The sequence below is a fragment of the Brassica oleracea genome, chromosome C1 (assembly GCF_000695525.1).
Source record: "Brassica oleracea var. oleracea cultivar TO1000 chromosome C1, BOL, whole genome shotgun sequence".
Taxonomy (NCBI): Eukaryota; Viridiplantae; Streptophyta; class Magnoliopsida; order Brassicales; family Brassicaceae; genus Brassica; species Brassica oleracea.
In genome coordinates, this window is record NC_027748.1 from 32,081,429 (window position 1) to 32,108,256 (window position 26,828).

Consider the following 26,828-nt stretch of genomic DNA (forward strand, 5'->3'; position numbering starts at 1 on the left):
GTTGATTTAATTTGATATTCATTCAAAAAAAACAATTGCTGTATGAAATTTAAAACGTTTTCAATTTAGCCAATAAAATTGAAAATATTTATTACCTTTGCATCATAAGTCAAATTTTGTGGTAGATGATTGAAAATGGTGGTTAAGATGATGTGGGAAAATTAGTAGCAACTTTTCTCATATAAATCACAACCGTATGTTTTATAATAATGTCAGAAACGAATAAACTAAATTGGAGACTGAATATTTTTATATATAGTAAAAATATGAAGCTCAAAAGCGTTAAAGAACAAAAAAAAAAAAAAAAACTCTTTTCTTATTCAATAAGATAAAAATAAATTCAATGATATCCAATTGGAGCTGGAGCTTCCTTAAGTTCACGACCTTGGTAATGAATATCCTGCAAAGAAAACAATATTCATCAGTTACACACTAGTTTTGTCTCCTTCCAATAACATTACAAGAGAATAAGAAACACACTTACGGATGCATAATGGTTAACGTCACGGTGATGTGCTTCATCAGCACGAACCACCATGACAACATCACGAAGCGTTGCATCAGCAGGGAGCCTCCAGTAATCAATGGCTATGGCTGGTGCAGGAACGTTTTCGATGTTACCATTATCAAGTTCCTTGAGGAATTCAGTGTAAGAGTGGATTGCCTCTTCCTCGAGGTATCCAACCATACGGTGAGCAAACTTGGGCGAGATTATGTATCCGAGAAAATATGCGTTGAAGAAAACGCCTTGAACGGCGATCACGAGGGCACGTTCGTACCAATTGGGTTTTGCGACTTCCATGAATGTCATCAAGTGCATTCTCTCGTTCTCTGCTTCTTCAAGGAGTGCTTTGATCCAACCGCCGCTTTGTTCAAACCGCCTCAGCGATTTGCAGTGTACTAACATTCCTCCGACCATTCCTGGAACCGCTGCTACCGTTTCCAACATCATCGCTCGGCATCCGTACCGCCTCTGCATTGAATCATTTGATAAAAAATAGTCTAAACAAACCATACGAAGGCTCCAAATTGTAAATGAAATAGGAATAATCTGAATTGAAGAAACATTTTTTGCTCTGTTTGCATTTACACTTGCCAAAATATTTCCGTTTTGTAAATTGATGAAAGTTTTTTGTTAAACTAAAAAGACAAACTAAAACAAACTAGTGTTTGAAACGCTAGAAACAACCCCATCAGTTATGGTCTAGTGGTTGGGAGCAAGGGTGCCAAAGCTCTGTAAATGGTCGCCTCTCTAATTCGATCTAAAACATACAAACATGTTAGGCGAGCTGGCTTATGGACCTAAAGTCTGAATGATTCACATGATGAGGGTATTAAACGAACCATCATCCCAGTAATGTCTAATACCTAAGGTCCAGAGTATCTGAGTTAACCAAAAGAAAAAAAAAAACCTAAAACGTGGTTGATAGGGGAATGATACCTGGAAGAACAAATCGGTAGGCCATCGGAGAGATTTAACCGTCCAGTAAGCTAATTTGTCCGGTAAAGTCGATGGAACATGATGCTTCTTCAAATCTATCGTCAGATCTGCTTTATACGTCTCCCATGGCTACCATTATTATACCACACAAAAATAATCGAATCATACACACAAGTATATTACAATATAAAACAAACCAAGAGTAAACAATGCAGAACAAACAGATTCTTGTTTTGTAATATATACCCGAAAGCAGCTCCATTTCCATTCAGTTCCATCATCTTTGGTGATCTTCATAGGCTTCACTCCCCAATAGCTAACGACCAATTGCTCCCCTTTGTTCCCTTGATCACCCTTGCCACCACTTGAACCTTTCTCCGATTGGTTATCCTCCGTTTTCTTCTTCTCAAATGTCATCTTGCTGAATTCTCTCGCCGGAACCCTAGAATTTAAAAGATGGTTGGGAGACATGGCACTGGAAGAGAAGAGCCTTGGTCCAGCAGTTACCATTACCTTAGCTCCATAGCGACTCATCATCATTGTGTAGATCAAAGATTAATCAAAAATGTTTTTATTTTTTTTGGCATTTTGTAACTCATAAAATGCTATTTATTTATAGCAGTTACGGATATGCATAACGATAAAATCGCCAACAATCTGACCAAAAGACTTGTCTAACACGAAAATAAAACATTTACCGAACAAACCGCAACAAACGTTTTCAAGTATTCATTTCCTGGTTGACTAAAAAGACGTGTAGCACAAGTATTCATTTCTTGGTTTATGCGCAAAAAAACATATCAAACCAAAGAGAGACAAACTTAGAAATAGTATGTTTGATTACATAACTACAGATTTATATATATATATATATAGCCCGACTCCTTGTATCCCTTAGTAAACTACTCTACCCGATAAAACAAATCCTCCTAGGAACACCACTTATTGCCGGGTCGGGTCAAAACATACCCAACACTTCTCAGTAAGACCTTTTACCATCGTTTGAGCCAAAGCCACCAAAGCTGCTCCTTCCACCTGACTGAGAAGAACGATCTGAACCAAAGCCCCCGAAACCAGAAGAACGGTTGCTACGGCCACCACTGCTGCCATAATCATCTGACCGACCACCAAAGCCTCCCCTTCCGCCAAAGCCTCCCCTTCCGCTTGACTGAGAAGAACGATCCGAACCAAAGCCCCCGAAACCAGAGGAACGGTCTGAACCGAAGCTCCCAAAGGCAGAGCGCTCCGAACCACCAGAATAACGGTTGCCTGAACCACCTGAACGGCCACTGCTGCTACCGTAACCACCATAACCCCCACCACCTGAACGGCCACCAAAGCTTGAACTGCGATCTCTCATGCCTCCTCCAAAAGACTCACCAGATCGACCACCTATTCCTTCATATATGCTTCCACCACGTTCCACAGCAATGCTAGGGAGCTGAATACAAAAACCCAATAGAAGATACAAACAGTTATAATTAATCCAAGCATTCAACAAAGCATGCAAAGAAGGTTATATTAACCTCAGTGAAGCGGCTCCCGACTTCTCTCTCAATTATTTTAACAGCCCTGGATTGATCTTGACTGTAGATGAGAATAGCACTTCCTTTCTTCCCAGCACGTCCTGTTCTCCCCGTTCTGTGGACAAACGTCTCCGTGTTATTTGGAAGCTCATAATGAATCACCTAATCACAATCGCAAGAAGATAAAGTTTAGTATAGATGAGGAACATTCATTCTCGTTCAGAAGAAGTACAAGTGTAGTTTTGACTAACCAAATCGACATTAGGAACATCAAGACCGCGGGCAGCAACATCAGTGGCAACAAGAATGTTGAAATGCCCATCACGGAAACCAGCAAGTGTTCTTTCCCTCTGACTCTGAGATATGTCACCGTGTAAAGGTTCACACTTGAAGGTTCTTGCCAAGCCATATGAAAGGCGATCAGCATCCCGTTTTGTCTGGGTGAAAACAATGCATTTTCCTCCTTTAGCATGCTCCTACAAAAGCAAACGATATTACAAATACTGCAAGATAAAGAAAAATCACATATCCGTTAAAGAAAGCATACCGTTACAAGAGGACCGATAATTGAAGCTCTACCATAAGAATCTGCCATGATAGAATATGTTGTAATTCCATCTGCGAGCTTCTGATCAGAATCTCCAACCTATACAACACATGACAGTTAGGTATAAGATAACCTAAAAGTTCACAAACGATAAGGCACTTCATCAACAACCCTCATAAACCCCAAGATCAATCATTAAAGGCTCTGAGAAATTTCACGTAAGTAACACAAGCAGTTACGAGGCTACTCACCAGATCAATTGTCAAAGGATCATTGAGGTACTTTTTGGTAAGCGATCTGATCCAACTCGGCATTGTTGCAGAAAACATCATGCTCTGACGTTTCTCAGGCAACCTTTCCAATATAATCTCAACATCCTCCGCAAACCCGACTTGAAGCATCTGATCAGCTTCATCGAGAACCACAAACTGAACCTCGGAAAGATTCAAAGCTCCTCGCTTAATGAGATCAATGATACGACCAGGAGTACCAACAGCGACATCAACACCATAGTCAAGCTGCCTCATCTGCTGTCCAATGGGAGTACCTCCATAAACACAAATAGTATCCAAGCTTGGAGCAGACTCCCTAAACTCCTTCTCAACTTGGCGAGCAAGCTCCCTTGTCGGCGCCAAAACCAAGCAAAGAGGATTCCTCCCACGTCTGTCATCACATCAAAAAGGCAACAACTTAAGACCCAAATGAAATCAATGAAACCTCAAATGATCGTTATAGATTGACAAACCCATGTTTGGCGTTGAATTTGATGATCTTGTCAATGATGGGAATCCCAAAAGCAAGAGTCTTTCCAGTTCCTGTCCTAGCACGACCAATCATGTCACGGCCTTGCATAGCTGGCTCAAGCACAGCTTTCTATTCAACCAACAAACATGACTCATTTCATTACTACACACAATTCAAGAACATGAAACACGAATGGAGTCTAATTTTTTTTTAAAAAAATCTACCTGAATCGGGAAGAGTTTCTCGATACCCTTAGCACTCAAAGCTTTGACGATCTCAGGAGATATCCCAAGCTCAGCTATCGCGAGCCCATCGCCACTGCTCTCGGAATCTGCAATTGCTCTGTCGCTAGTCTCAGATATCGCAAACCCCGCAGGAGACACCACCGTCGATCTGAACTCCGACGGCCCAGATTGAAAATGAAATTCCCTCGATTTAACACCAAACTGATTCCCGAGAGCGAAGCTAGGCTTGCCAGTTGGAGCTAGATCGGAGACTTTGGCGGCGGCAGAAGGAGTAAAATGGTGAAATAGAGCCGCGTTGATGGAGGTCAGCGATGCGGAGAGTGTCCGCCTTGACGCATCGAGGCAAGATCGGCGGAGTACGGTTGCGATCATTTCGGATTCAGATAAGGAAACAGCAAACCCTAGAATCGAAGATTGGGGATTTAGAGAGAGAAGGCGAAGAAGGGTTTAGATCTGTGCGGGTTCAAGGGTTTAATGTTGGTTTTCAGGGTCGGGTCGCTCCAATAATATCCCGCGCGTTCAGGCCCATATGTAAACGGACGGGCCTAATAAGGCCTTGGAGTTAAATTTCGGAATAAAGTTTAGGGATGAAAACAATAATTTTATATAGGTTGAGGATTTATTTGTTAAATAGACCTTTTTATTCAATAGAATTGAGAAAGGGTTCGAAGCTTTAAAGGAAAAGCTTGAATGCCACTTCTTCTTGTTACTCCCAAAGCTAGCAGTGATCAGGTATGGGGTTTCAGTATGTAGTGTATACAGTGTATAAGGTGTGGGGGGAATTAGTCGAAGGTTGGACCTAAGACGATGAAGGTGTACACAACAAACCAGATGAAATCAGATAATGCTTAGAGATCAATCTTGGTGGTGAAACAGAAGACTCCTTTTAATTTGCTCAAACTTGCATTAGTGAAAATCTCTTCAAACAGGTAATATAACACACAATCTTGATGATGTATCAATCATCACAATACTTGATTAACCCATGTTGTGGTTGTATGTGGTGCAGGAGGCAGAAATGCTTGTGAACATTAAAGCACATATTCTTGTTCCGGAGCACCAAATTCTTACAACTCAGAAAAAGCTTTACTGGAGAGACACACTGTTAAGGTAACACATGTTAGTAGTTTTACTATATAGAAATATAAAATCATTGGTAATGAGTGAGCTTTTAGTTAGTATTTATAACAATCTAGTATAAGTTAGTACGCATCGAACAATCTATATATACATTTAAACTAGGTGTTTTCCTGCACCATGTGCAGTAAGTAACTTTTTAAACTTAACTTATATTTAAAAATAAATTTTATTAAATATTATAGATTTTACTATTTTCTTACTAATATTTAATATAAATTTGATATATATTAAATCAATTTGTATAAAACTAATAAAAATAATATAAAATTGTATAATTATCAAAAATTTAGCCTAAACAATATTTATAAAATTTGTAGCTGTATAAGAAACTAATGATCTTACGATTAGATATTTAAATTTTTAAAAAATTGTAGAAATTTTTGAAAGCTTTAGTAATACAAATTGTATAATTATACAAAAATAATAATATTTCGAAATTTAAAATTTATATATGAATATATTTATTTTATAGATAATGTATGAGTTATTACCATATTTTAAAAAAAATCTACCAAAAAGAAATATCAATATTAAATGTAATAAATGAATTATTACCATATTCTAATAAGTTTGCCAAAATATAAATCAACATTAAATGAAATTATCCATGTCATATTTTTCCGGAAGCTATGTCATCAATTTCAGTAATCATGTCATATTTGTTTTGTGAAATTGATTGTAAAAAGGATATGTGGCAAAACCACTTCGTAAATATAGTCTTGGAGATATGACTGATAAGAAATATAAATACGTTTATAAATACATTTATTCATTTACATATATACAAACAAAGAGATATCTATATATTAGTTGTTTAAATCATATAATTGTATAAAAATTTAAGTAGAAAATTTAACACTAATCTTATCTTCATCGGCCTTTCAATTTTGGTCGCAAAAACCCTAAAAAAATTATCTTTTTTTTTTGTACTTATCAACAATAGTAGTCTTGTGTCTCTCTATGCCGGTAAGTTCACGCTATCTCTATCTGTTACTCAAATTAAACTGCTTGTTCACTGCATTTTCCTTGTCCAGGAATCAGTACACCTTCGTCCATTGTTTTCGTTTTGCAGGCGCAGAGATAGTAGTGTTGTGGGACACTTTTGATAGTCACATCCCTAATGATTTCACTGATGTTTTGATGATCACTCAATCGGCTCTTAAAGAAAAGGGTATTTATGGTAGATTCAAATTCAGGGCTTATGCTAGTGACCCGGCCAACTATCCTGGATTTCCTGTCTTTTGGATAAACGAAGGTGAATGTCTATACACTTTTTTTTTTTTAAATTTGCTTTTGCTTTTTATGTATCTATTGATCTTTGTGTTTACATGATCATTGTTCATCATTAACTTTTTTTCTTTTCAGATAGTCGTTTTTAGGTTAGCCAAATTATAGAATAGTTAGTTTATGTTATGTAAGAAACACTTGTATATGTGATATTTGATAATGACTAGGTATATATATGAGTTAAAGATCTATACAATCTGCCCCACTACTTTGTTGAATTTCTATTTAGATAACAATTCGATTAGAAGTTCTTCTTTTTTATCTGTGAATTAGCTAAAAAAATGATTAAAATAGAACGAAGAATTAAAAGAAAAGAATGGTTCACAAAAAAAAAACAGCATAAAAAGCCGTATATATATTATGCATTTTTCAAAATCATGTGGAGGAACTAATATAATTCTTATGATTTAATAATATAATTCTATTATTTCAAAATATAATGATATTATTTCAAGGTAAAGATGCTAGACTTTTGAGCATTATTCTGGTCTTAATTGCTCATGCAAATTAAGATTGGGATAGTTTAAAAGGGATATTCGGTTATTGAATTCCAGAAGCACATTCAATGTTCTTCTAGCACATCTTCCTCTTCTTCAAAATGCATCATCATCATCAGGAGAGCTTATTGATAAAGAATGGCTTTGCTTCCGTCTTTCAGTTGGAGAAGCACTAATGAACGACCATGTTTGGCATAGGGAAAACTTTTAAAGATGAACCACCTTTGAATCAAAATCCTAAACCTCTTCCTTCGCAGGTTGCTTGGGTGTCATTTGCAATGCCAAATGATGGTTACACATTATGCCTTAGTAGACATATGAGTAAGATCTTTTGCTTGTCTGTTAAGATGTATGTTTATTTTTGCTGACTTTGAATGGATCACTCTCGCAGCCCAGAGAGCAATAACATGGGTCTTCTCCGACACCAATTATTTCTCACTCCCTGTTGGTCTCCATTTCTTTGATGTTTGGCAAAACATTTGTCTAATTCTTTCATTTTGGATTTTAAATGAATACAATTAAATTTGATAGAAACCAATTATTTTAAATTTCATAAACTATTTGAACCTTTATATAAAAAGGCAAAAAGAATGGACATAATCTTCACTAATAAAAATAATAAAACCATAATCATTTCTATAACAAATAGATAGACAGATAATCATTTTAAAAGTCTAATAAAAACTCCACTAACAAAAATAATAAAAAAGCCAATTATTTTATATAATAAACCTACATCAATATAATATGGATTATAGCGAATAATATACTTTCTTCAAAAGATAATATAAATTCGATAGCGAATATTACATTTTCAAATCTATCATATCAATATGTTTGACGTACATATCTAATACATAAATTCTATAAAGAATTATCTTCAACTCCTAACTTAAACCTTAAGAATAGTTACTTATATTTTATAATTAATTTTTCCATTAAATTATTTTCGAATACAATTACCATGAAATTCACCAAAAATTGAATAACACAAATATTTAATATAATTAGAAAATTAGTGAATTGAATAACACTAGAATCTAAAGTATTTTAAAGGAATGATTTCAAATACATAATCTAATAACACCAGAATTTTTAAAAAATTGATGAAATACATAATTGAATAACAAAAAAAATTAATGGAAACTTCAATTATGTCAAATTCAATTGAACTTCTAAATTGAATACCTCCATCTAAGTCTGTAAACCAAACGAAATCAGGGTATCAGCTAATGTAACTAGACTAAACCGGATTACATAATATAAATTGATATTTCCCTTCAGAGGTGTACAATATTGAACACCCATCTTGCTAATAATTTTCCGAAATGGAGTTGAATACAATGCTTTGGTTAATATGTCTGAAAGTTGATGATCCGGGTGAACAAACATTGTCTTTAACATTCCATTTTCAGTCGCCTCACAGACCTTTTGGCAATCAAACTCGATGTGTATTTTTTCTCTGATGATAAACATATTTGCTTGCAATGTGAGCAGCTGTGTTATCACAATAAATCTAAGCAGGAGGAGAGAAAGGAACACGAAGAGCTTTAAGAATTTGAGTAAGCCAAATAATCTATTTGGTAGCCATACACATCGCCATGTACTCTACTTCAGCTGAACTCAAAGACAACATACCTTGCTTTTTAGACTTCCATGAAATCAAAGAATCACCAAAGAACATAGCATAGCCTGTGACTGATCTTTTACTGGACAAGCACCCCAATCAGAATCCAAATGAGCTCTGAGATCAAAGTTAATGTCATTGCCGTAGAATAAACCTTGTCCAATGGTTCCTTTCAAATATCTCAGAATCTTGTGGAGAGCTTTTAAATGAATATCACGAGGAGGAAATGAGTATTAAGCAAGAGGCAAAGCAATGTATGACCGTGCTATAGTAAGATATTGAAGGTTTCCAATCAATCTCGTGTACTGTTTTCAATCATCAAGAACTATCCCATATTCTTTGAACATATTATGGTTTGGTTCCATAGGTATGGGCGATGGTTTACATCCAGAAAAACCGGAAGCTTCAAACAAATCCAATACATACTTCCTCTGTTTCAGAGTAAAGAAAAAACTTAGGAGGACTAAGATCTCTTAAATGAAATGCTAAACCAAGCTTCACTATCAACTCCGTAGCATCTGTGGATTGAGAGCTTGCAATAATAATATCATCTGAACACACACTCACCACCAAGAAATTACCTTCATGTTCCATAAGAAACAAAGTATGAACACCATGACATTTCTCAAACCGAAGAGCAACATAAGTTTGGAGAAAATAAATTTGATAAACCATTGGCGAGAAGCTTATTTCAAACCGTACATAGATTTGTGAAGTTTGCAAACAGCAGTTGGTGAAACTTGTTCCCCCTGAATCTCTGTGTAACTTGGTGGAAGTTTCATATATATTTTTCTTCTAAATCACAATTAAGAAAGGCATTAGAGATGCCAATGGCCGTATCATTGATCTCATTAAACGAGGAGCTCTTAATCTTTCTGAGGTTCAGTTGTGGTTTGATCAGATGCTTCAAGTTGGGTTTGCCGAGGATGTCGAGATCATATTGGAAAGGTTGCCTGAGAAACGTCAGAGCATGATGTTTTCTGCAACAATTCCGAGTTGGATCAGATCGCTTACCAAAAAGTATCTGAATGATCCTCTGACAATTGATCTGATGAGTAGCCTCGTACCTGAAATTTCTCAGAGCCTTGAATGATTGATCTTGGGGTTTATAAGGGTTGTTAATGAGAGGTGCCTTATCTTTTGTGAACTTTTAGGTTATCTTATACCTAACTGTCATGTGTTGTATAGGTTGGAGATTCTGATCAGAAGCTCGCAGATGGAATTACAACATATTCTATCATGGCAGATTCTTATGGTAGAGCTTCAATTATCGGTCCTCTTGTAACGGTATGCTTTCTTTAACGGATATGTGATTTTTCTTTATCTTGCAGTATTTGTAATATCGTTTGCTTTTGTAGGAGCATGCTAAAGGAGGAAAATGCATTGTTTTCACCCAGACAAAACGGGATGCTGATCGCCTTTCATATGGCTTGGCAAGAACCTTCAAGTGTGAACCTTTACACGGTGACATATCTCAGAGTCAGAGGGAAAGAACACTTGCTGGTTTCCGTGATGGGCATTTCAATATTCCTGTTGCCACTGATGTTGCTGCCCGTGGTCTTGGCGTTCCCAATGTCGATTTGGTTAGTCAAAACTACTCTAGCACCTTTTCTGAACGAGAGTTAATGTTCCTCATCTATACTAAAACTTTATCTTCTTGTGTTTCTGATTAGGTGATTCATTATGAGCTTCCAAATAACACGGAGACGTTTGTCCACAGAACGGGGAGAACAGGACGTGCTGGGAAGAAAGGAAGTGCTATTCTCATCTACAGTCAAGATCAATCCAGGGCTGTTAAAATAATTGAGAGAGAAGTCGGGAGCCGTTTCACTGAGGTTATATAATATGTGAATCTTTGTATTCTTTGTTTCTTATGTTGAATGCTTGGATTAACTGTTTGTATCTTATATTGGGTTTAATATTCAGTTCCCTAGCATTGCTGTAGAACGTGGTGGAAGCATGTTTGAAGGAATAGGTGGTCGATCTGGTTCAAGCTTTGGTAGTCCTTCAGGTGGTGGTTACGGTTGTACTAGTGGCCGTTCAGGCAACCGTTATTCTTCTGGTGGTTCAGATCGTTCTTCTCAGTCAAGTGGAAGGATCAGGTTTGGTGGTGGTTTTGGCTCAAACGATGGTAAAAGGTCTTACTAAGAAGTGTTGGGTACGTTTTGACCCGAACCTACAGCCGTTTTTTACAAAACGAATTTTTGAGTATGAACCGATATTAATAGATGACTAGAGTTTGAGCAGCGGGGAATTATTATTTCTGTTACCAATTTTTTATTCAGTAATTAATTAGTCAATGTTCAATATTCGAAAATATTCTGCAACTATATTAGTCTGTTAGTTAATGGGTTCCTAAATTATCGTCTTAAAATATATTGAAAATTTTAAAATAATTATAATTTGTAAGATATTCATATTTTTTAAAGAACAAATTTTATATGTTTGATAATGAGTTGATAAAACATGAATTGTATCATATGTATTCAAAATATGAGTTTTGATTTTGCATTAACCAGGAAATGAAAAAAAAATCATTTAAAATATTTGAGGATCCACAAAGTCTTGATTTGTTATGAATGTTGTAACTGATAATAAGTGTCCTTATACCCTGTAGAGTTATTGCCCAAGATGCGGTGCAGAGGAAAAAACCAATTTTTGAATGTCCCTCAGTTCTACAGACATGGGCACTTGCAGCTACGCCAACTCCGCCTCTAGTGTTCCCTTGCGCTAGTCACTATATAAATATGGACTATCTATTTTGGCGGAAAAATGATATTGAAGATCCTGAGTTAGATAAAGACCCATATCCATGGATCATACGGTACTTTTGAAAAGCGTGAAATGATAAATTTTTTAGAGGAATAGACAAAGACCCATTGGAAACTGTCCGACATGCAGAGTCAGAATGCCATGCGTGGTTTGAAGCCAACCGAAAAGAGGAAGAACCAATGCCACCAACACATCCTGAACAAATACCAATCTCAGAGAGATGCATGGTGGATGGATCATGGACACATGACACACTCTTTAGTGGATATGAGTGGACATAGATGACTGCAGGAGGAGTAATTCAACTATTGGGAGCCAGGAACCAACTAAGAAGGATCTCACCCCTTCACTCTGAGCTTGAGGCCCTATTATGGGTGATGGAATGCATGCTGCAACTATCGACGTGTCAGTATTTTGGCACCGATTGTAAGGACCTAGTCTCGATGATTCAAGTTCCAGGAGCATGGCCTAGCTTTTCCACGGAGTTAAATGAGTTTTCGAAGCTGAAGAGTAGATTCTCAGCGTTCTCAATTGTTTTTATCCCTCGTTCTGAAAATGTATCGTCTGATTCATTAGCTAAGATAACACGATCCTTTCATAGGACTCTGTACTACATTGATTGTTCTGTGATTCTCAGCGTTCCCAATTTTTTTATCCCTCGTTCTGAAAATGTATCGTCTGATTCATTAGCTAAGATAACACGATCCTTTCATAGGACTCTGTACTACATTGATTGTTCTGTTCCGATCTGGTTTCCCAGACCACATCAAGTTTGAGTAATAGAATAGCCGTTTGAATGGAAAAAAAAACATGTAGAGTTAATTATTGCATTGCTTTGGTGTATAATTAGAATGGCGCAAGGACAATTTTAAACTGAAAATGAATAATAACCTGTAGAGTTATGGTGGCATATGGGTTTGTGTATTCTTAGAATGATGTAAGTTGTTTTGATAGTCTTTATAAGCTGTAGAGTAAGTAATGTGTTAATGGGGCCTCAACGATTTTGTTATAAAACATGAGTAACATTTATTTTTCTTCAGAATGAACCCATATCTAATAGTCATATTTATTGTAACCAATGTATTCTAAAATAAGTTAGACGTTTGTTGTTCATACATATGATGCAACTTCCTGAATAGTTCCCTTAGATCATTTACGTGAACTGAATTAAATTGGATATTAATCTTGGTCCAAAAACTAAAAAAAAACCTTAATGAAAATTCTAATCATAGTTAAAAGTAGTGTTTGTTGTGCAAATTTTATGTTTCAATTATACTTTTCATAATTTTTTTTGCAAAATAAGTAAATTAGTAATGGCACAAAAAATTCTAAGAACATATCTGCATTTAATAATGTGATCATAATTCATTAATTTGATTAATGATCATGATTTATTGTTGGAATATTATTTAGTTAATACAAAATACAATGGATAAAGTTTGGGAGAATTGCCAAGTGTGACTCAAAACTTTGAGTCAAACCCAAAACAATACCACAACTTGGGTCAAAGGCAAAAGTAACCTAAAAGACTATTGAAATTACAACTATCCCCTTGTGACCAAACAAAAAAACGGAATTCTTTTTACGTTTCTACCCCTCGCAAGTCGTCTGTTTAGACGACTTGAAAATAAGTCGTCCAGACGACTTAACTTAAAGTCGTCTGGACAGTTAGTCTTAAACATAATTTAAAAATTTTGTAAAAAATATTTTGATAAGTGAAAAATGGGAATTATGTAATTAACATATGTCTTAGGAGGTATAAATTAAGATATAACAAATTTCAATTGTTTTCAGCATAGATGAGTGAAAGTAGTGAGTCATGATATTCTTAAGTTTATGTTTCATCAACATATGTTGTAGTATTGTATGTGTTCTTAGGGTTAGATGTTGGAAAGCATTAAAACCGTTTTTGAAAATTTTTAAAATTACTTATGCGTGTTCATTTCTGTGTATAGTAAACACTATTTAAGTATAATTTGATTTTATAACGTGGTTAGTTAGTTAATCTAGTCATTTTAGTTTAGGGGTTCATTTTAGGGTCTAGGACGACTTAATATTTTGTCGTCTGAAAACAGACGACTAAATATTAAGTCATCTGTTGTACATTATCAGCCAGAATAAGTCGTCTAAACCGGACCAAACCTTAAAGTTTACCAATGTAATTTTAAAGCTAACCGGATTATTTACCCAATATATAAGGTGATTTTTATTTTTTTTGTTTCATTTTTCGCGAAATTCAGAAACCCTAACAGTTCTCTCTCAAAGGCGATTTCGAATTCCCACGATTTCCGAACAAACCATCGTTCTCAACATCGGCTATCTATCTCACTTCATTCTCACCGTTGTCGCCGCAGCTTCTTCTAACCCTAGCCGCGCCGATTCCTCTAAACCCTAGCGCCGCCGATTCCTCTAAACCCTAGCGCCGCCGATTCCTCTAAACCCTAGCGCCGCCGATTCCTCTAAACCCTAGCGCCGCCGATTCCTCTAAACCCTAGCGCCGCCGATTCCTCTAAACCCTAGCGCCGCCGATTCCTCTAAACCCTAGCGCCGCCGATTCCTCTAAACCCTAGCGCCGCCGATTCCTCTAAACCCTAGCGCCGCCGATTCCTCTAAACCCTAGCGCCGCCGATTCCTCTAAACCCTAGCGCCGCCGCTTCCACTATATCCGAACAAACCGTCGCCCTCGCCACCGTGGTCACCAACGTTCTAAACACTAGCGCCGCCGCTTCTTCTAAACCCTAGCGCCGCCGCTTCTTCTCTGTAAACCTTAGCGCCGTTTCTCTGTAAACCCTAACGCCGCTAAGTCATCAATCTCGAGGAAAAGATGAACATAAAACGTTGTCTCTATCAATTTACTCATTCTCACCGTTTCACGTTTATTTTTTCAGATCTATAACCGCAATGACGAGTACTCCAACTCCTTCTGCGACTGGAAGACTTGTAAGTAATTTAAGTCGTCTACTAAGTCGTCTGGACTTATATTGTTGTCTTTGATTATTTTGCAGACAAAAAGGATGGATATTCCAGAACTCCCCCGTAGGTTATACACATCAGGGGAAGAACCAGAAGCCCACAATAGCATTTCGTATCATACGGATAACAGCAAGTTGCATACTGCTCTTAGGAAAGCTCTTACTGATGACGAATTTGAAGAGCTCAAGGAGTCGAGTTTGGGAGTTTTCATCAAGTTCAAGGAGCAGGGATTTGGTTGGGCTTCAAGGCTGGTTCACTACATGCTCAGTTTCAAGCTGGACATTAAGAAGAAGTATGAGATGTGGTCTCTCGTTGGTCCAGAACCTTTGAGGTTTTCACTGTTAGAGTTTGAAAACCTCACTGGTCTAAACTGCGAGTACATCGAGGACCTTGAGACACCAAAATGTGACGTTACCCCAGAGATGGTTTCTTTCTGGGGGATGCTGGGAGTTCATCTGGAAGCTGGGCCAACTACTGATCAGATAATAGCAGCACTGAAGAGATGCGGGGATTGGTCCAGGGAAGATCGCAAGCGGCTCGCGTACCTCTCCATCTTCACTGGATTCATTGAAGGGAGAAAGTTTTCAACCGCTACACGATCTACTCTGGCAAGGCTAGTGATGGATTTAGAACGGTTTGAGAATTATCCATGGGGGAGAGTCGCGTTTAAGGTGCTGATGGACTCTTTGTGGAACAAAGAAATTGCTGGCTGTTACACCGTGGATGGGTTTATACAAGTTCTTCAGGTCTAGACGTACACAGCTATGCCGGAATTGGGTGCTAGTATTGGTGGTCCCAGAGCAGACAGTCCGTCTCCACCGATACTGGCTTACGAGGGCAGCAGAGGCCGCAGATCAATGAAAGCTGCTATCTTGAGTCAGGTATTTACTTCAATCCAAAAGACTGCGCAGACGACTTATTATAAGTCGTCTGGAAAGTCTTCCATCTGGACGACTTATTAGACGACTTATAATAAGGCGTCTGGAAAGTCTTCCCAGCTGGACGACTTATCGGACGACTTAATTAAGTCGTCTGGAAAGTCTTCCATCTGGACGACTTATTAGACGACTTATAATAAGGCGTCTGGAAAGTCTTCCCAGCTGGACGACTTATCGGACGACTTAATTAAGTCGTCTGGAAAGTCTTCCATCTGGACGACTTATTAGACGACTTATAATAAGGCGTCTGGAAAGTCTTCCCAGCTGGACGACTTATCGGACGACTTAATTAAGTCGTCTGGAAAGTCTTCCATCTGGACGACTTATTAGACGACTTATAATAAGGCGTCTGGAAAGTCTTCCCAGCTGGACGACTTATCGGACGACTTAATTAAGTCGTCTGGAAAGTCTTCCATCTGGACGACTTATTAGACGACTTATAATAAGGCGTCTGGAAAGTCTTCCCAGCTGGACGACTTATCGGACGACTTAATTAAGTCGTCTGGAAAGTCTTCCATCTGGACGACTTATTAGACGACTTATAATAAGGCGTCTGGAAAGTCTTCCCAGCTGGACGACTTATCGGACGACTTAATTAAGTCGTCTGGAAAGTCTTCCATCTGGACGACTTATTAGACGACTTATAATAAGGCGTCTGGAAAGTCTTCCCAGCTGGACGACTTATCGGACGACTTAATTAAGTCGTCTGGAAAGTCTTCCATCTGGACGACTTATTAGACGACTTATAATAAGGCGTCTGGAAAGTCTTCCCAGCTGGACGACTTATCGGACGACTTAATTAAGTCGTCTGGAAAGTCTTCCATCTGGACGACTTATTAGACGACTTATAATAAGGCGTCTGGAAAGTCTTCCCAGCTGGACGACTTATCGGACGACTTAATTAAGTCGTCTGGAAAGTCTTCCATCTGGACGACTTATTAGACGACTTATAATAAGGCGTCTGGAAAGTCTTCCCAGCTGGACGACTTATCGGACGACTTAATTAAGTCGTCTGGAAAGTCTTCCATCTGGACGACTTATTAGACGACTTATAATAAGGCGTCTGGAAAGTCTTCCCAGCTGGACGACTTATCGGACGACTTAATTAAGTCGTCTGGAAAGTCTTCCATCTGGACGACTTATTAGACGACTTATAATAAGGCGTCTGGAAAGTCTTCCCAGCTGGACGACTTATCGGACGACTTAATTAAGTCGTCTGGAAAGTCTTCCATCTGGACGACTTATTAGACGACTTATAATAAGGCGTCTGGAAAGTCTTCCCAGCTGGACGACTTATCGGACGACTTAATTAAGTCGTCTGGAAAGTCTTCCATCTGGACGACTTATTAGACGACTTATAATAAGGCGTCTGGAAAGTCTTCCCAGCTGGACGACTTATCGGACGACTTAATTAAGTCGTCTGGAAAGTCTTCCATCTGGACGACTTATTAGACGACTTATAATAAGGCGTCTGGAAAGTCTTCCCAGCTGGACGACTTATCGGACGACTTAATTAAGTCGTCTGGAAAGTCTTCCATCTGGACGACTTATTAGACGACTTATAATAAGGCGTCTGGAAAGTCTTCCCAGCTGGACGACTTATCGGACGACTTAATTAAGTCGTCTGGAAAGTCTTCCATCTGGACGACTTATTAGACGACTTATAATAAGGCGTCTGGAAAGTCTTCCCAGCTGGACGACTTATCGGACGACTTAATTAAGTCGTCTGGAAAGTCTTCCATCTGGACGACTTATTAGACGACTTATAATAAGGCGTCTGGAAAGTCTTCCCAGCTGGACGACTTATCGGACGACTTAATTAAGTCGTCTGGAAAGTCTTCCATCTGGACGACTTATTAGACGACTTATAATAAGGCGTCTGGAAAGTCTTCCCAGCTGGACGACTTATCGGACGACTTAATTAAGTCGTCTGGAAAGTCTTCCATCTGGACGACTTATTAGACGACTTATAATAAGGCGTCTGGAAAGTCTTCCCAGCTGGACGACTTATCGGACGACTTAATTAAGTCGTCTGGAAAGTCTTCCATCTGGACGACTTATTAGACGACTTATAATAAGGTTTTTTAAAAACAGTTCAAATAAAAAATCACATATGAAAAAGATGTATGTTTTAGTATATGAGATTTAGGGCATGACTACTTCAAACGCAGCGGTTACGGTTGCGGCTTCGAGAGTCTGCGGAAACGGGCGGTCGCGGTTTCAAGCGTTATTAAGTGTTTCGTATGACTGGCGGTTAATTATAAAATTGGTTTAGAGAGGTTTAGACCGGTGTAAAGCGGTGTAAAGCAAAGCGGTTTGTACTATTTTTTGTGATTATTGTAAAACACCAACAATCGATATCAGCCGCAAAAGTTGTGTTTGCAAGTGATAGCAGAGAAACCAGCCAGACCCTTAATGAGAGGTTTGAGGAAACTGGCAAAATAGGTTATATTTAATATAAATTTGTCCATGTATAACTTTCTACTAGTTTGTAAATATTTAAGAAAATTACTATTATTTTAATGAAAACAATTAAAAATATATATATTGAGGGGGATAATTTATCCAGAATAAGAGCTTCCGGGTTAGAACAGGGTGCCAATATCTTGGTTCCGGCTTCTGACCTCCGGCCTCCGAGTTCAGGCTTTCAGGTCAAGTGATTTTTACTGTCTAATGATAAATGGAATCTTCCTTAGTATAAGATACATAGTTTAGACAAAAACGAATCTTCCTAAATCTGAGAGAAAAAATAAGTATTATAATATATATAGCCATGCTTAAAGAATTATATATATAACTTGTATAAATGTTATATTTTATACATTTTATAATATTTATTGATTAAATTTATTATACTAGTTATTATAATTTAAAAAGTAAATAATTTTTGTAATGAAATTATTATTATTTTTTTGGATTTTTATTTTTATTTAAGTTTTAATTTTAATTTTAATTTTCTTTGTATTGATCAAATTGGATATTCGGTTAAAATTTTAAAATTTTTGGATATTCAAGTGACTACGGATAGAATCAAATCGAATAACTGATTATTCAAACGAAATGTATAGAATCATAAATATCTTAAAACCTTGTATATTCGATAAGTGTCCACCTTTAGTTTCATACTAGGATAAGACCCGCGCTTTGCGCGGGATGATAATTCGATTTGATTTTTTTTATGTATTTAACAAATTCTATATATTTTGCATAAAATTAATGTATAAAACATGCTTAATATGTTGTATAATATGTTAAAATTGATTAATCAAAGTAGTATTACGTATTTTGCATGGTGCGTTTATTGTAAAATATATTGAAAACAAACTGAATTATAATTAAATATAATACAAATTTATAATTTTTACAAAATACATGTTTGGCTACTTTGTGTTACGTGACTTTCCTGATTTGTGTTTTTATTATTAAAAAAAAGATGAATTATATCAAAATATGGACACAAAATTTTGAGAAAACAAAGATTTATATCTTTGGGCAATAACCCAAAACAAATACAATATGGTCCAATAAAGATCGATAAAATAAAGCCCATTAATACATAAACTATTCCCGGAAGAGGGTCTCTCCACCACGAAACATGTTGACAACAATTAGATGCATTTATTTTCTTTATTTCTCTGTGTCTTTTAGTAATCACTTCTTCTTCAGAGTCTCCACCAATCCAATGTCCGACGAAACCTTAACGAAATCAAGACAAAAAGAAGTCTTTTTCTGTTTATCAAAACAGTTCATTCTTTTCTCAAAGCCGATCGATCTACTCTTCTAAAGGTTTGACTCTTATATTTTGGTTTCTAATCATACATATGAAACAATTAGGGCTTTGATTGCTAATATAGCTTGATTTTATTACTTCCATTTGTTTATATATCTCTCATCTCTAATGGTAGTTCAGCCATCACCTGAGAATCTTTCAAGACATACAATCGAAAAGTAATCATTCTAGACGTGTGAATGGTAAAGTATCTATTTCTCCATTCTTATTTTGAGAATTCCGAATTATTAAAACACAAGACAGTTCTAATCTCTGGGTTTTTTTTTTTGCAATCCTTTGGGAACTCAACTGAGTTTAAATAAGAGCAAATATGTTGAGCAAATTATAAATTCACCCAATACTAAGTTCACAGAGTTTGAGTTCCCCTTATACATGATCGGATGCTTCTTCAGGTAACGACTACTTAGGAGATGAAAAATCTAAATGATATTTGTGACAGATTGTAATATCATTTTATATTTGTTTTCAGGACTCAATTGTTGTCCCTGCAGTATTTGATCTAGATTGCATAAGAGAGATGCCACTCAGATAACATGGTAAGTTTCCTCCTGCTATTTACTGAGATTAATTGATATCATTTGAATAATTGGGGACTGGTTAGTGTAGGATTGATCCCCTGGTTAGTGTCCACACTTAGTAAGTAGTAGTATATTTGTATGGGTACTGAATAAAGCAAAAATATTTTATTTTGTAGAACAGTCTCTTAAAACGTATAGAAAAAAACCTTGTGAAACACATATAAAAGAAATAAAAACAGAGGATACTCTTAAACAAAACAGAGCGATAAGAACCACCTGAATGGATCACCGTAAAATTGATGAGGAATTTTGTTTGTCCCTGATGCAGCACATGGACGAACTGTCCAACTTCATCCTTCTTCACGGTTCCATGAATGTTATCACCCTATTAAAGAGGAACACAAAATAGTGAGCAACCTTAAAAACTATATGAGACTATAACAAAAGTTTTTAAGCAATATAAATACTCATATAAACTTACTCTAGAATCCACGAAGACCATCTCAATAGTCTCACTACCCGCAGCTGAATACTGCGTCCACAGCCGGATGATTTTAACCTTAACCTGTCACATTGACTTGAAAGGCCTCAAATCAGAGATATGGTTCATTGTAGCCATGTTGATTTTTTTAGTTTTTTGCTCTGGTTTAGTGAATGAAGAAATGACTCATATCCTCCTTGGCTTATATAGGAGGAAAACTTAGAATTAAGGAGAATATATGCGTAATGTAAGGCATTTAATGGAATAGATTTAGCTCCAATCACTCTTAAATCTAAGCATAATATATTTTCTGTTTGCCATAGATAGGTCATTGATACAATATTCTCTGTAAATGTAGTAGTAACTTACGGAATCACCATAAATATTTACCATATATAAGGGATATTGTGGGTTCTAAATAACTAATTTAGTCAAAACTATATATATACACTAACCTAAAATGAAAATGGCCACATCGACGACGTATTTAATGGACGTACTTAGGTAAGTTATTAGGCTAGATACATTATGATCTTAATTGCATGAACCGACATACAAGTGTACTGCAAATTCAAAGAACATGGTTTAAATTCGACCAATTCGGTTTGTGGTTCAAACAGAGTATATACATCTTTGTGCTTCTCATCGAGTTCATGCAGTTATAAATAATGTCGTTGTAGTGTTATTCTCGTAGTTAAACATCATGATGAATACATGAAAACTATGTTAAGTTGGGTGAAAGAACAGTGTATTTAGTTCGGTCAAATTTGACAAAAAACCATTGTTAAGTCATATTCTTTTTAAGTATTTATGTCTATTTGATTGTTTAGAATGCATATGTGATATAGTCTCATATATGTCTGTCATGCTACATATTGCAGGCGAATGCGGAGTAGTACATATGGCTGTGATTGGTTCATGGAAGTTATATGTCTAACTTCATCGTATGAGAGGAGAGTACTCCTCTATGTAAATTTAAATTTTAATATAAGGTAATGTTGATAGAGAAGGACCAAACGCCAATTTTGGATGGTAATGGCATTTGATGTAAATACTCTAGTGAAGAATGAGTAGTTTAATATGTAGGCTAAGAGTGAATGTGGTGCTACCACTTCAGTATGGCATGCTTTTAAATAATTTACATTTCAAAAGTTGTTTTTTCAAATTGATTCTCCGTTAATAAGAAAGGGATGATAAAGCAGGGAGCAACGAAAATCAAAAAGATATGCGGTGATGGAGCGGTGAGGCTCGTGATGAGTGTAGCTTTTTGGATCACATGATAATTGTTTTTTTTTCCTTAGTCATTGTTACTCCAGACTACTTGATACTATTACTGGAGACTTTTTCAATAACTTAAGGGCGTCATTTCTAACTCCAAGTCAAACGTAAGAGCCATTGAGCATCATCTACTACAAGGGATCGTTTTTTGGAACTTTACTATAGGGAATCTTGAGACATGTCCTTCTACTTTTGCCATATCACATGATGCATCGTATCACCGTTGACCGATCAATTAACGAATCGTTCTTTGTACGTTAAGTGTTTTTTTTTTGTTGCAAATCACCTACATGCCATGCATTTTAGGACTAGGATCTAAAAACTGTCTCTTTGATAAGAAAAGAGTATTAGAGAAACCTCAATGGTTAAGAAACTCAAAAAGTACGTTTGTCGTTCTATAAATAAATCTACCCCATCGTTATTTACAGATTAACTTCGAAAAATGATAGTAATCTAGCAATCACAATTGAGATAAAAGAAATAGTCCAAAGCTTTCTTAATGAAATGATCAATTGAAGAGCAAGCCTGATAAGATACAACTTGGAGAAGAATATGACGTGGCCATCTTCACCATGATCAAATCAATAGTTTCAATAGTTTATCTTTATTTATTTTATGTTTAGTGGATTTGTGTTTCCTTAGTTAGTGGATGTGTTAGTTGCTTTGCCCACGTTGAAGTGTTGGTTAGTTAATCTATTTTGTATTTAAGATCAGTTCACGTTAAATGAAAGAAAGAAGAGAAAATTTGCAGTAAACTTGTCATTGAGAACCAAAGTGTTCTTGTTCTTGTGTTCTTGTTTTCATCAAAATTGATTGCCCTTGGCAAGGGACCTATCAAAGCCACTGTAAAACGCCACGGGTTTCATGTCACCTAACCCTCTCCCAAAATATTGATCATGACACTTATTAGAGAAGAAAATGCATACGTCACCCTTCTTTGCAATGGCTATATAAACCCTAGATTGGCAGAAGGTTCCATACAACATAAGAAACACATCTACAAATTAACCATGAAGCATATTTGGCTCACATTAGCTTTTCTATTGGCTTTGGCGACTTGCAAAGCTGATGAAGAAATTAATTGCGAAGAGAACCTGCCATTCACATGTGGTCAAACTGATCGTTTCAACAGTAGCAGTTTCGAGAAAGACTTCATCTTCGGTCTTGCATCTTCTGCTTACCAGGCATGTAACATATCAACCATTAGTATTATGTTGCCAGACGTCATATTTTACGTATCAAACATCATATATAAACATTAAAATCCAACATTGCATGGTTGTTTCTTTTCATTTCAGATCGAAGGTAGCATAAATCGTGGAGTTAACGTTTGGGATGGCTTCACTCACCGATTCCCACGTTTGTTTTTTGCATGGTTTACTCATCACATATACATATTATGTCGGTTATATGTCTCCATGCACGTATAGTTATGTATTTATTTACTATCAGATAAAGCAGGACCCGATCATGGAAATGGAGACACTACTTGTAACTCATATTCGTACTGGGAGGTAATTAAATTCCTCAATATATGTGTGTGCATACTAATATTACTCACTGAATTATTTATCAACTACCAACCTATTGTGGATTGACATGCGATTATATGTGAACTGCAGAAAGATATAGAGGTGATGGATGAACTCAAAGCTACTGGCTACAGATTCTCCATTGCCTGGTCAAGAGTCATTCCAAGTATGTGAACGTTATTGATCCATGTATATCAAACAAGTATAATATAATAATAATCTTATTTATAGGTTCTTAAAAGTTGCTAATTAACATGATCGTGCCCCATGGCCACTAAAATTTACGATTGTGACATGTGTTAAAAATATTAAATTTTTGTAATCTTATTATTTGATAATATATAATTATAGTTATCTAAAACTTATTATATAAAGCTTGGTTCTTAAAAGTTGCTAATTAACATGATCGTGCCCCATGGCCACTAAAATTTACGATTGTGACATGTGTTAAAAATATTAAATTTTTGTAATCTTATTATTTGATAATATATAATTATAGTTATTTAAAATAAAGTATTTAATAGTAATTTTTCTTTTTTATAAATCCTAATTAAACTAAAATTGGAAAGTTTATTTGAAAGTAATTTTCCCTTTTAAAAAGAACTTCATGAAAACATTATATTGAGATGGTGGCATAAATAAATTGTAAAAAAAGTAACTATAAAATATCTAAATGTAACCGAAAATAATTAAATGAAAGTAATTTTAATTTTCATAAATCATAAACCAAATATAACTGTAAAACATTATTTTATAGTAATTATTCCAAATTTTCTTTATAGATACCTAACATAAAGTACTTGATAGTAATTTTCCTTTTCTAAAATCCTAAATGAAATATAGTTAAATATATATACATATATATTTATTATTTAAAATAAAATATAAGATAGTAATTTTTTATTTTTTTTAAACAGTTCCTAAACAAAAGAAAGGTTGAAAATTATTGAAAGTGATTTACCTTTAAAAAAAAATGAGAAATTGTTTTATATTAAAAGTAATGAAAAAATGAATTGTAAAACTAGTAATGTGGAAAAATTATTAATTGTAACTAAAAATAATTATTTGATAGTAATTTTATAAAAGAAAAAAAAGAAGATTATTAAAAAAAATAGTTTATAATAATTATTTAAAAGTTTCTAATTAACATTATCGCGACACATGACAATAAAAAATTAAGATATTGACATGTGTTAATTGTTTTATAAATATATGATAATTATCTAAAATAAATTGTTTGATAAAACTTTTTTTTTTCAAATCATAGAAAATAGAATTTTAAATGGGTTATTTGATAATAATTTTACCTTTATATGAATTTGATGAAGAACATGATACTAGAAATAGTAAAAATAATGAATTATAATAACAGTTATTTTAAAAATTATATAATTATAATTGGAAATTGTTATTGATAGTATTTTTCCTTTTCTAAATTTTTGAATAAAATATAATTCTAAATTTTTTTTTGATGAAATTATTTTACAGGAGTTTTTCTTTTCAAAAAATCCTAAACAAAATAAAATTTAATTTTCAAGAGTATTTGATAGAATTTGTTTTTCAAATCGTAAATAAATTTGATTTGTAAAACAAGTTTTTCAAATATTTCTTATAAATAACAAAATTTTTTGTTTAATAATAAATTTTGATGTTTAAAAGATCACAATAATTATAGGGCAAATCTCCAAAATAGCACCTTTCTAAGTTTATGTCACAAAAATAGCCTAAAAATTTAAAATGACTAAAATAGCATTTTATCTTTTGAAAAAGTTAATTTTTTTTATTTTTAAAAATTTGAAATCTTATCCCAAAACCCCACTCCCCAACTCTAAACTCTAAACCCTAAACCCTAAACTCTAAACCCTAAACCCTAAACCCTAAATCCTAAACCCGACCCCTTAACTCTAAACCCTAAACCCTAAGCCCCACCCCTAAACTCTAAACCCTAAACCCTAAACTCTAAACTCTAAATCCTAAACCCTAAACCCTAAACCCCACCCCTTAACTCTAAATCCTAATGTCTAAATTAATTTACCATTGGGGTATAAGTGTATATATCTCTTTTGATAAAACATTAAATATTATTTTGGTCATTTTTATTCTTAGAGGCTATATTTGTGACAACAATTTTTTTAGTGCTATCCTAGTCATTTTCTCATAATTATATTTGTATATAGGATTAGATTCTCTCTAATTATTCACCATACATAATAGCAGATAAAATAAAAGTATTATAAAAGATTTATTTCTTCACATAGCTCTAAATTTATTTATTATTAATTTGCTACATCTTATGTGTACATAAAATTATGATGCCGTTGTTAATCAGCTTATGCCACCATTATGTTTATGCGTTTATATGCATAGAAAATATATAATTAGCTATAATGTCACGTTGAAAGAATTGAAAATATTGTCAAATGTGTACATTCAAGTGTTGGTGAAAATTATTTATTTCAAATAAAAATTAAAGAGTTAGATTTTAATCTTTGAAATTTTGTGGTCTCAAAGATTCATAAAAACATAAAGGTAAATATACTACATATTATATATTTTTTATTTTACTAAACTTAATATTTCAATTTTCATTTATTTATGTTAAATCAACTTTATGGATAAGAACTGTAAAAATAAACGCAAAGAACAAAGATAAAAAAAAATAAAGTAAAACATGTGAGAATATTTAGAAAATCACATTCTTATGCTCAATTTATATTTTAATTCAGTTGTGTAACATTATCTATTTAAATTGTGTTGCTTTTAATTTGTTTTAAACCCTAGAAACAATATGGAGGATTTACACCAAAAAATATTTCTATATGTTTTAAGTTTAGTTACATACCATTAATATTATTTTTAATGTAAGTAAAATTGAACTATTTATAAATTAAATAAAAAAATTAGTTAAGTTTTTAAATATTATATCATTTCAAACTAAATATCAAAGAACCCGTGCGTTGCACGGATCCAAATCTAGTAAAGTAATAAAAGGAGGATATAAGCTTAAGCATCAGATAGAGTGTCCACGTAGGCGAAAATAATCGGCCAATGAGAAACTATATTTTTGCCATGTCACCTCCTCTATTTGTTTTTACAAAATGATCCTTTAACTTTCTATTTAAACAATTATAACCAAAAATATTTTTTTAGTGAAATATATTATTTATATAAATATAATTATATTTTTTATTTACATAATAGTTTGTAAAGAAATATCAAAGAAGTAATAAAAAGAGGATATAAGCCTTAGATAGAGTGTCCATGTAAGCGAAAATAATCGGCCAATGATAAACTATATTTTTGCCATGTCACCTTCTCTATTTCTTTTTACAAAATGATCCTTTAACTTTTTACTTAAACAATTATAACCGAAAATATTTTTTTAGTGAAATATATTATTTATATAAATATAATTATATTTTTTATTTACATAATAGTTTGTAAAGAAATATTTAGTGTAAATAATATCATAATTTTATAAAATACTAAAAT

At 34.7% G+C, this 26,828-nt stretch overlaps 3 protein-coding genes, 1 long non-coding RNA gene and 1 pseudogene across 5 annotated transcripts; 3 read left to right on the forward strand and 2 right to left on the reverse strand.

The window, feature by feature from the left end:
* Positions 1–318: 318 nt before the first annotated feature.
* On the reverse strand, positions 319–2,006 carry LOC106298984 (ubiquinol oxidase 1b, mitochondrial). Its single transcript, XM_013735116.1, has 4 exons — positions 1,688–2,006; positions 1,442–1,570; positions 485–973; positions 319–400 (listed from the first exon to the last, which is right to left on the reverse strand). The coding sequence occupies exons 1-4, from the start codon at positions 1,979–1,981 to the stop codon at positions 341–343; spliced, it is 972 nt and encodes a 323-aa protein (XP_013590570.1). The 5' UTR covers positions 1,982–2,006; the 3' UTR covers positions 319–340.
* A 149-nt stretch (positions 2,007–2,155) lies between these two features.
* LOC106314185 (DEAD-box ATP-dependent RNA helicase 53-like) lies at positions 2,156–4,966 on the reverse strand. The gene is made up of 7 exons (XM_013752111.1): positions 4,483–4,966; positions 4,260–4,387; positions 3,766–4,177; positions 3,515–3,613; positions 3,219–3,443; positions 2,968–3,129; positions 2,156–2,882 (listed from the first exon to the last, which is right to left on the reverse strand). Exons 1-7 carry the CDS (start codon positions 4,873–4,875, stop codon positions 2,421–2,423), a joined length of 1,881 nt encoding a protein of 626 aa, XP_013607565.1. The 5' UTR covers positions 4,876–4,966; the 3' UTR covers positions 2,156–2,420.
* A 227-nt stretch (positions 4,967–5,193) lies between these two features.
* On the forward strand, positions 5,194–11,202 carry LOC106337680 (DEAD-box ATP-dependent RNA helicase 53-like). Its single transcript, XM_013776806.1, has 8 exons — positions 5,194–5,235; positions 5,513–5,613; positions 6,678–6,898; positions 9,870–10,117; positions 10,243–10,341; positions 10,413–10,637; positions 10,728–10,889; positions 10,981–11,202. Exons 1-8 carry the CDS (start codon positions 5,194–5,196, stop codon positions 11,200–11,202), a joined length of 1,320 nt encoding a protein of 439 aa, XP_013632260.1.
* An 8,137-nt stretch (positions 11,203–19,339) lies between these two features.
* LOC106296292 lies at positions 19,340–21,535 on the forward strand. 2 transcript variants are annotated; one of them, XR_001261179.1, is made up of 4 exons: positions 19,340–19,523; positions 19,643–19,919; positions 19,997–20,063; positions 21,408–21,535. It is a non-coding gene; the product is annotated as an uncharacterized LOC106296292 (long non-coding RNA). The 2 variants fall into 2 exon arrangements; XR_001261178.1 differs by having other exon boundaries at positions 19,648–19,919.
* Positions 21,536–22,798: 1,263 nt separating this feature from the next.
* The window catches only part of LOC106344637, a 13,030-nt pseudogene continuing 9,000 nt past the window's right edge, over positions 22,799–26,828 (forward strand).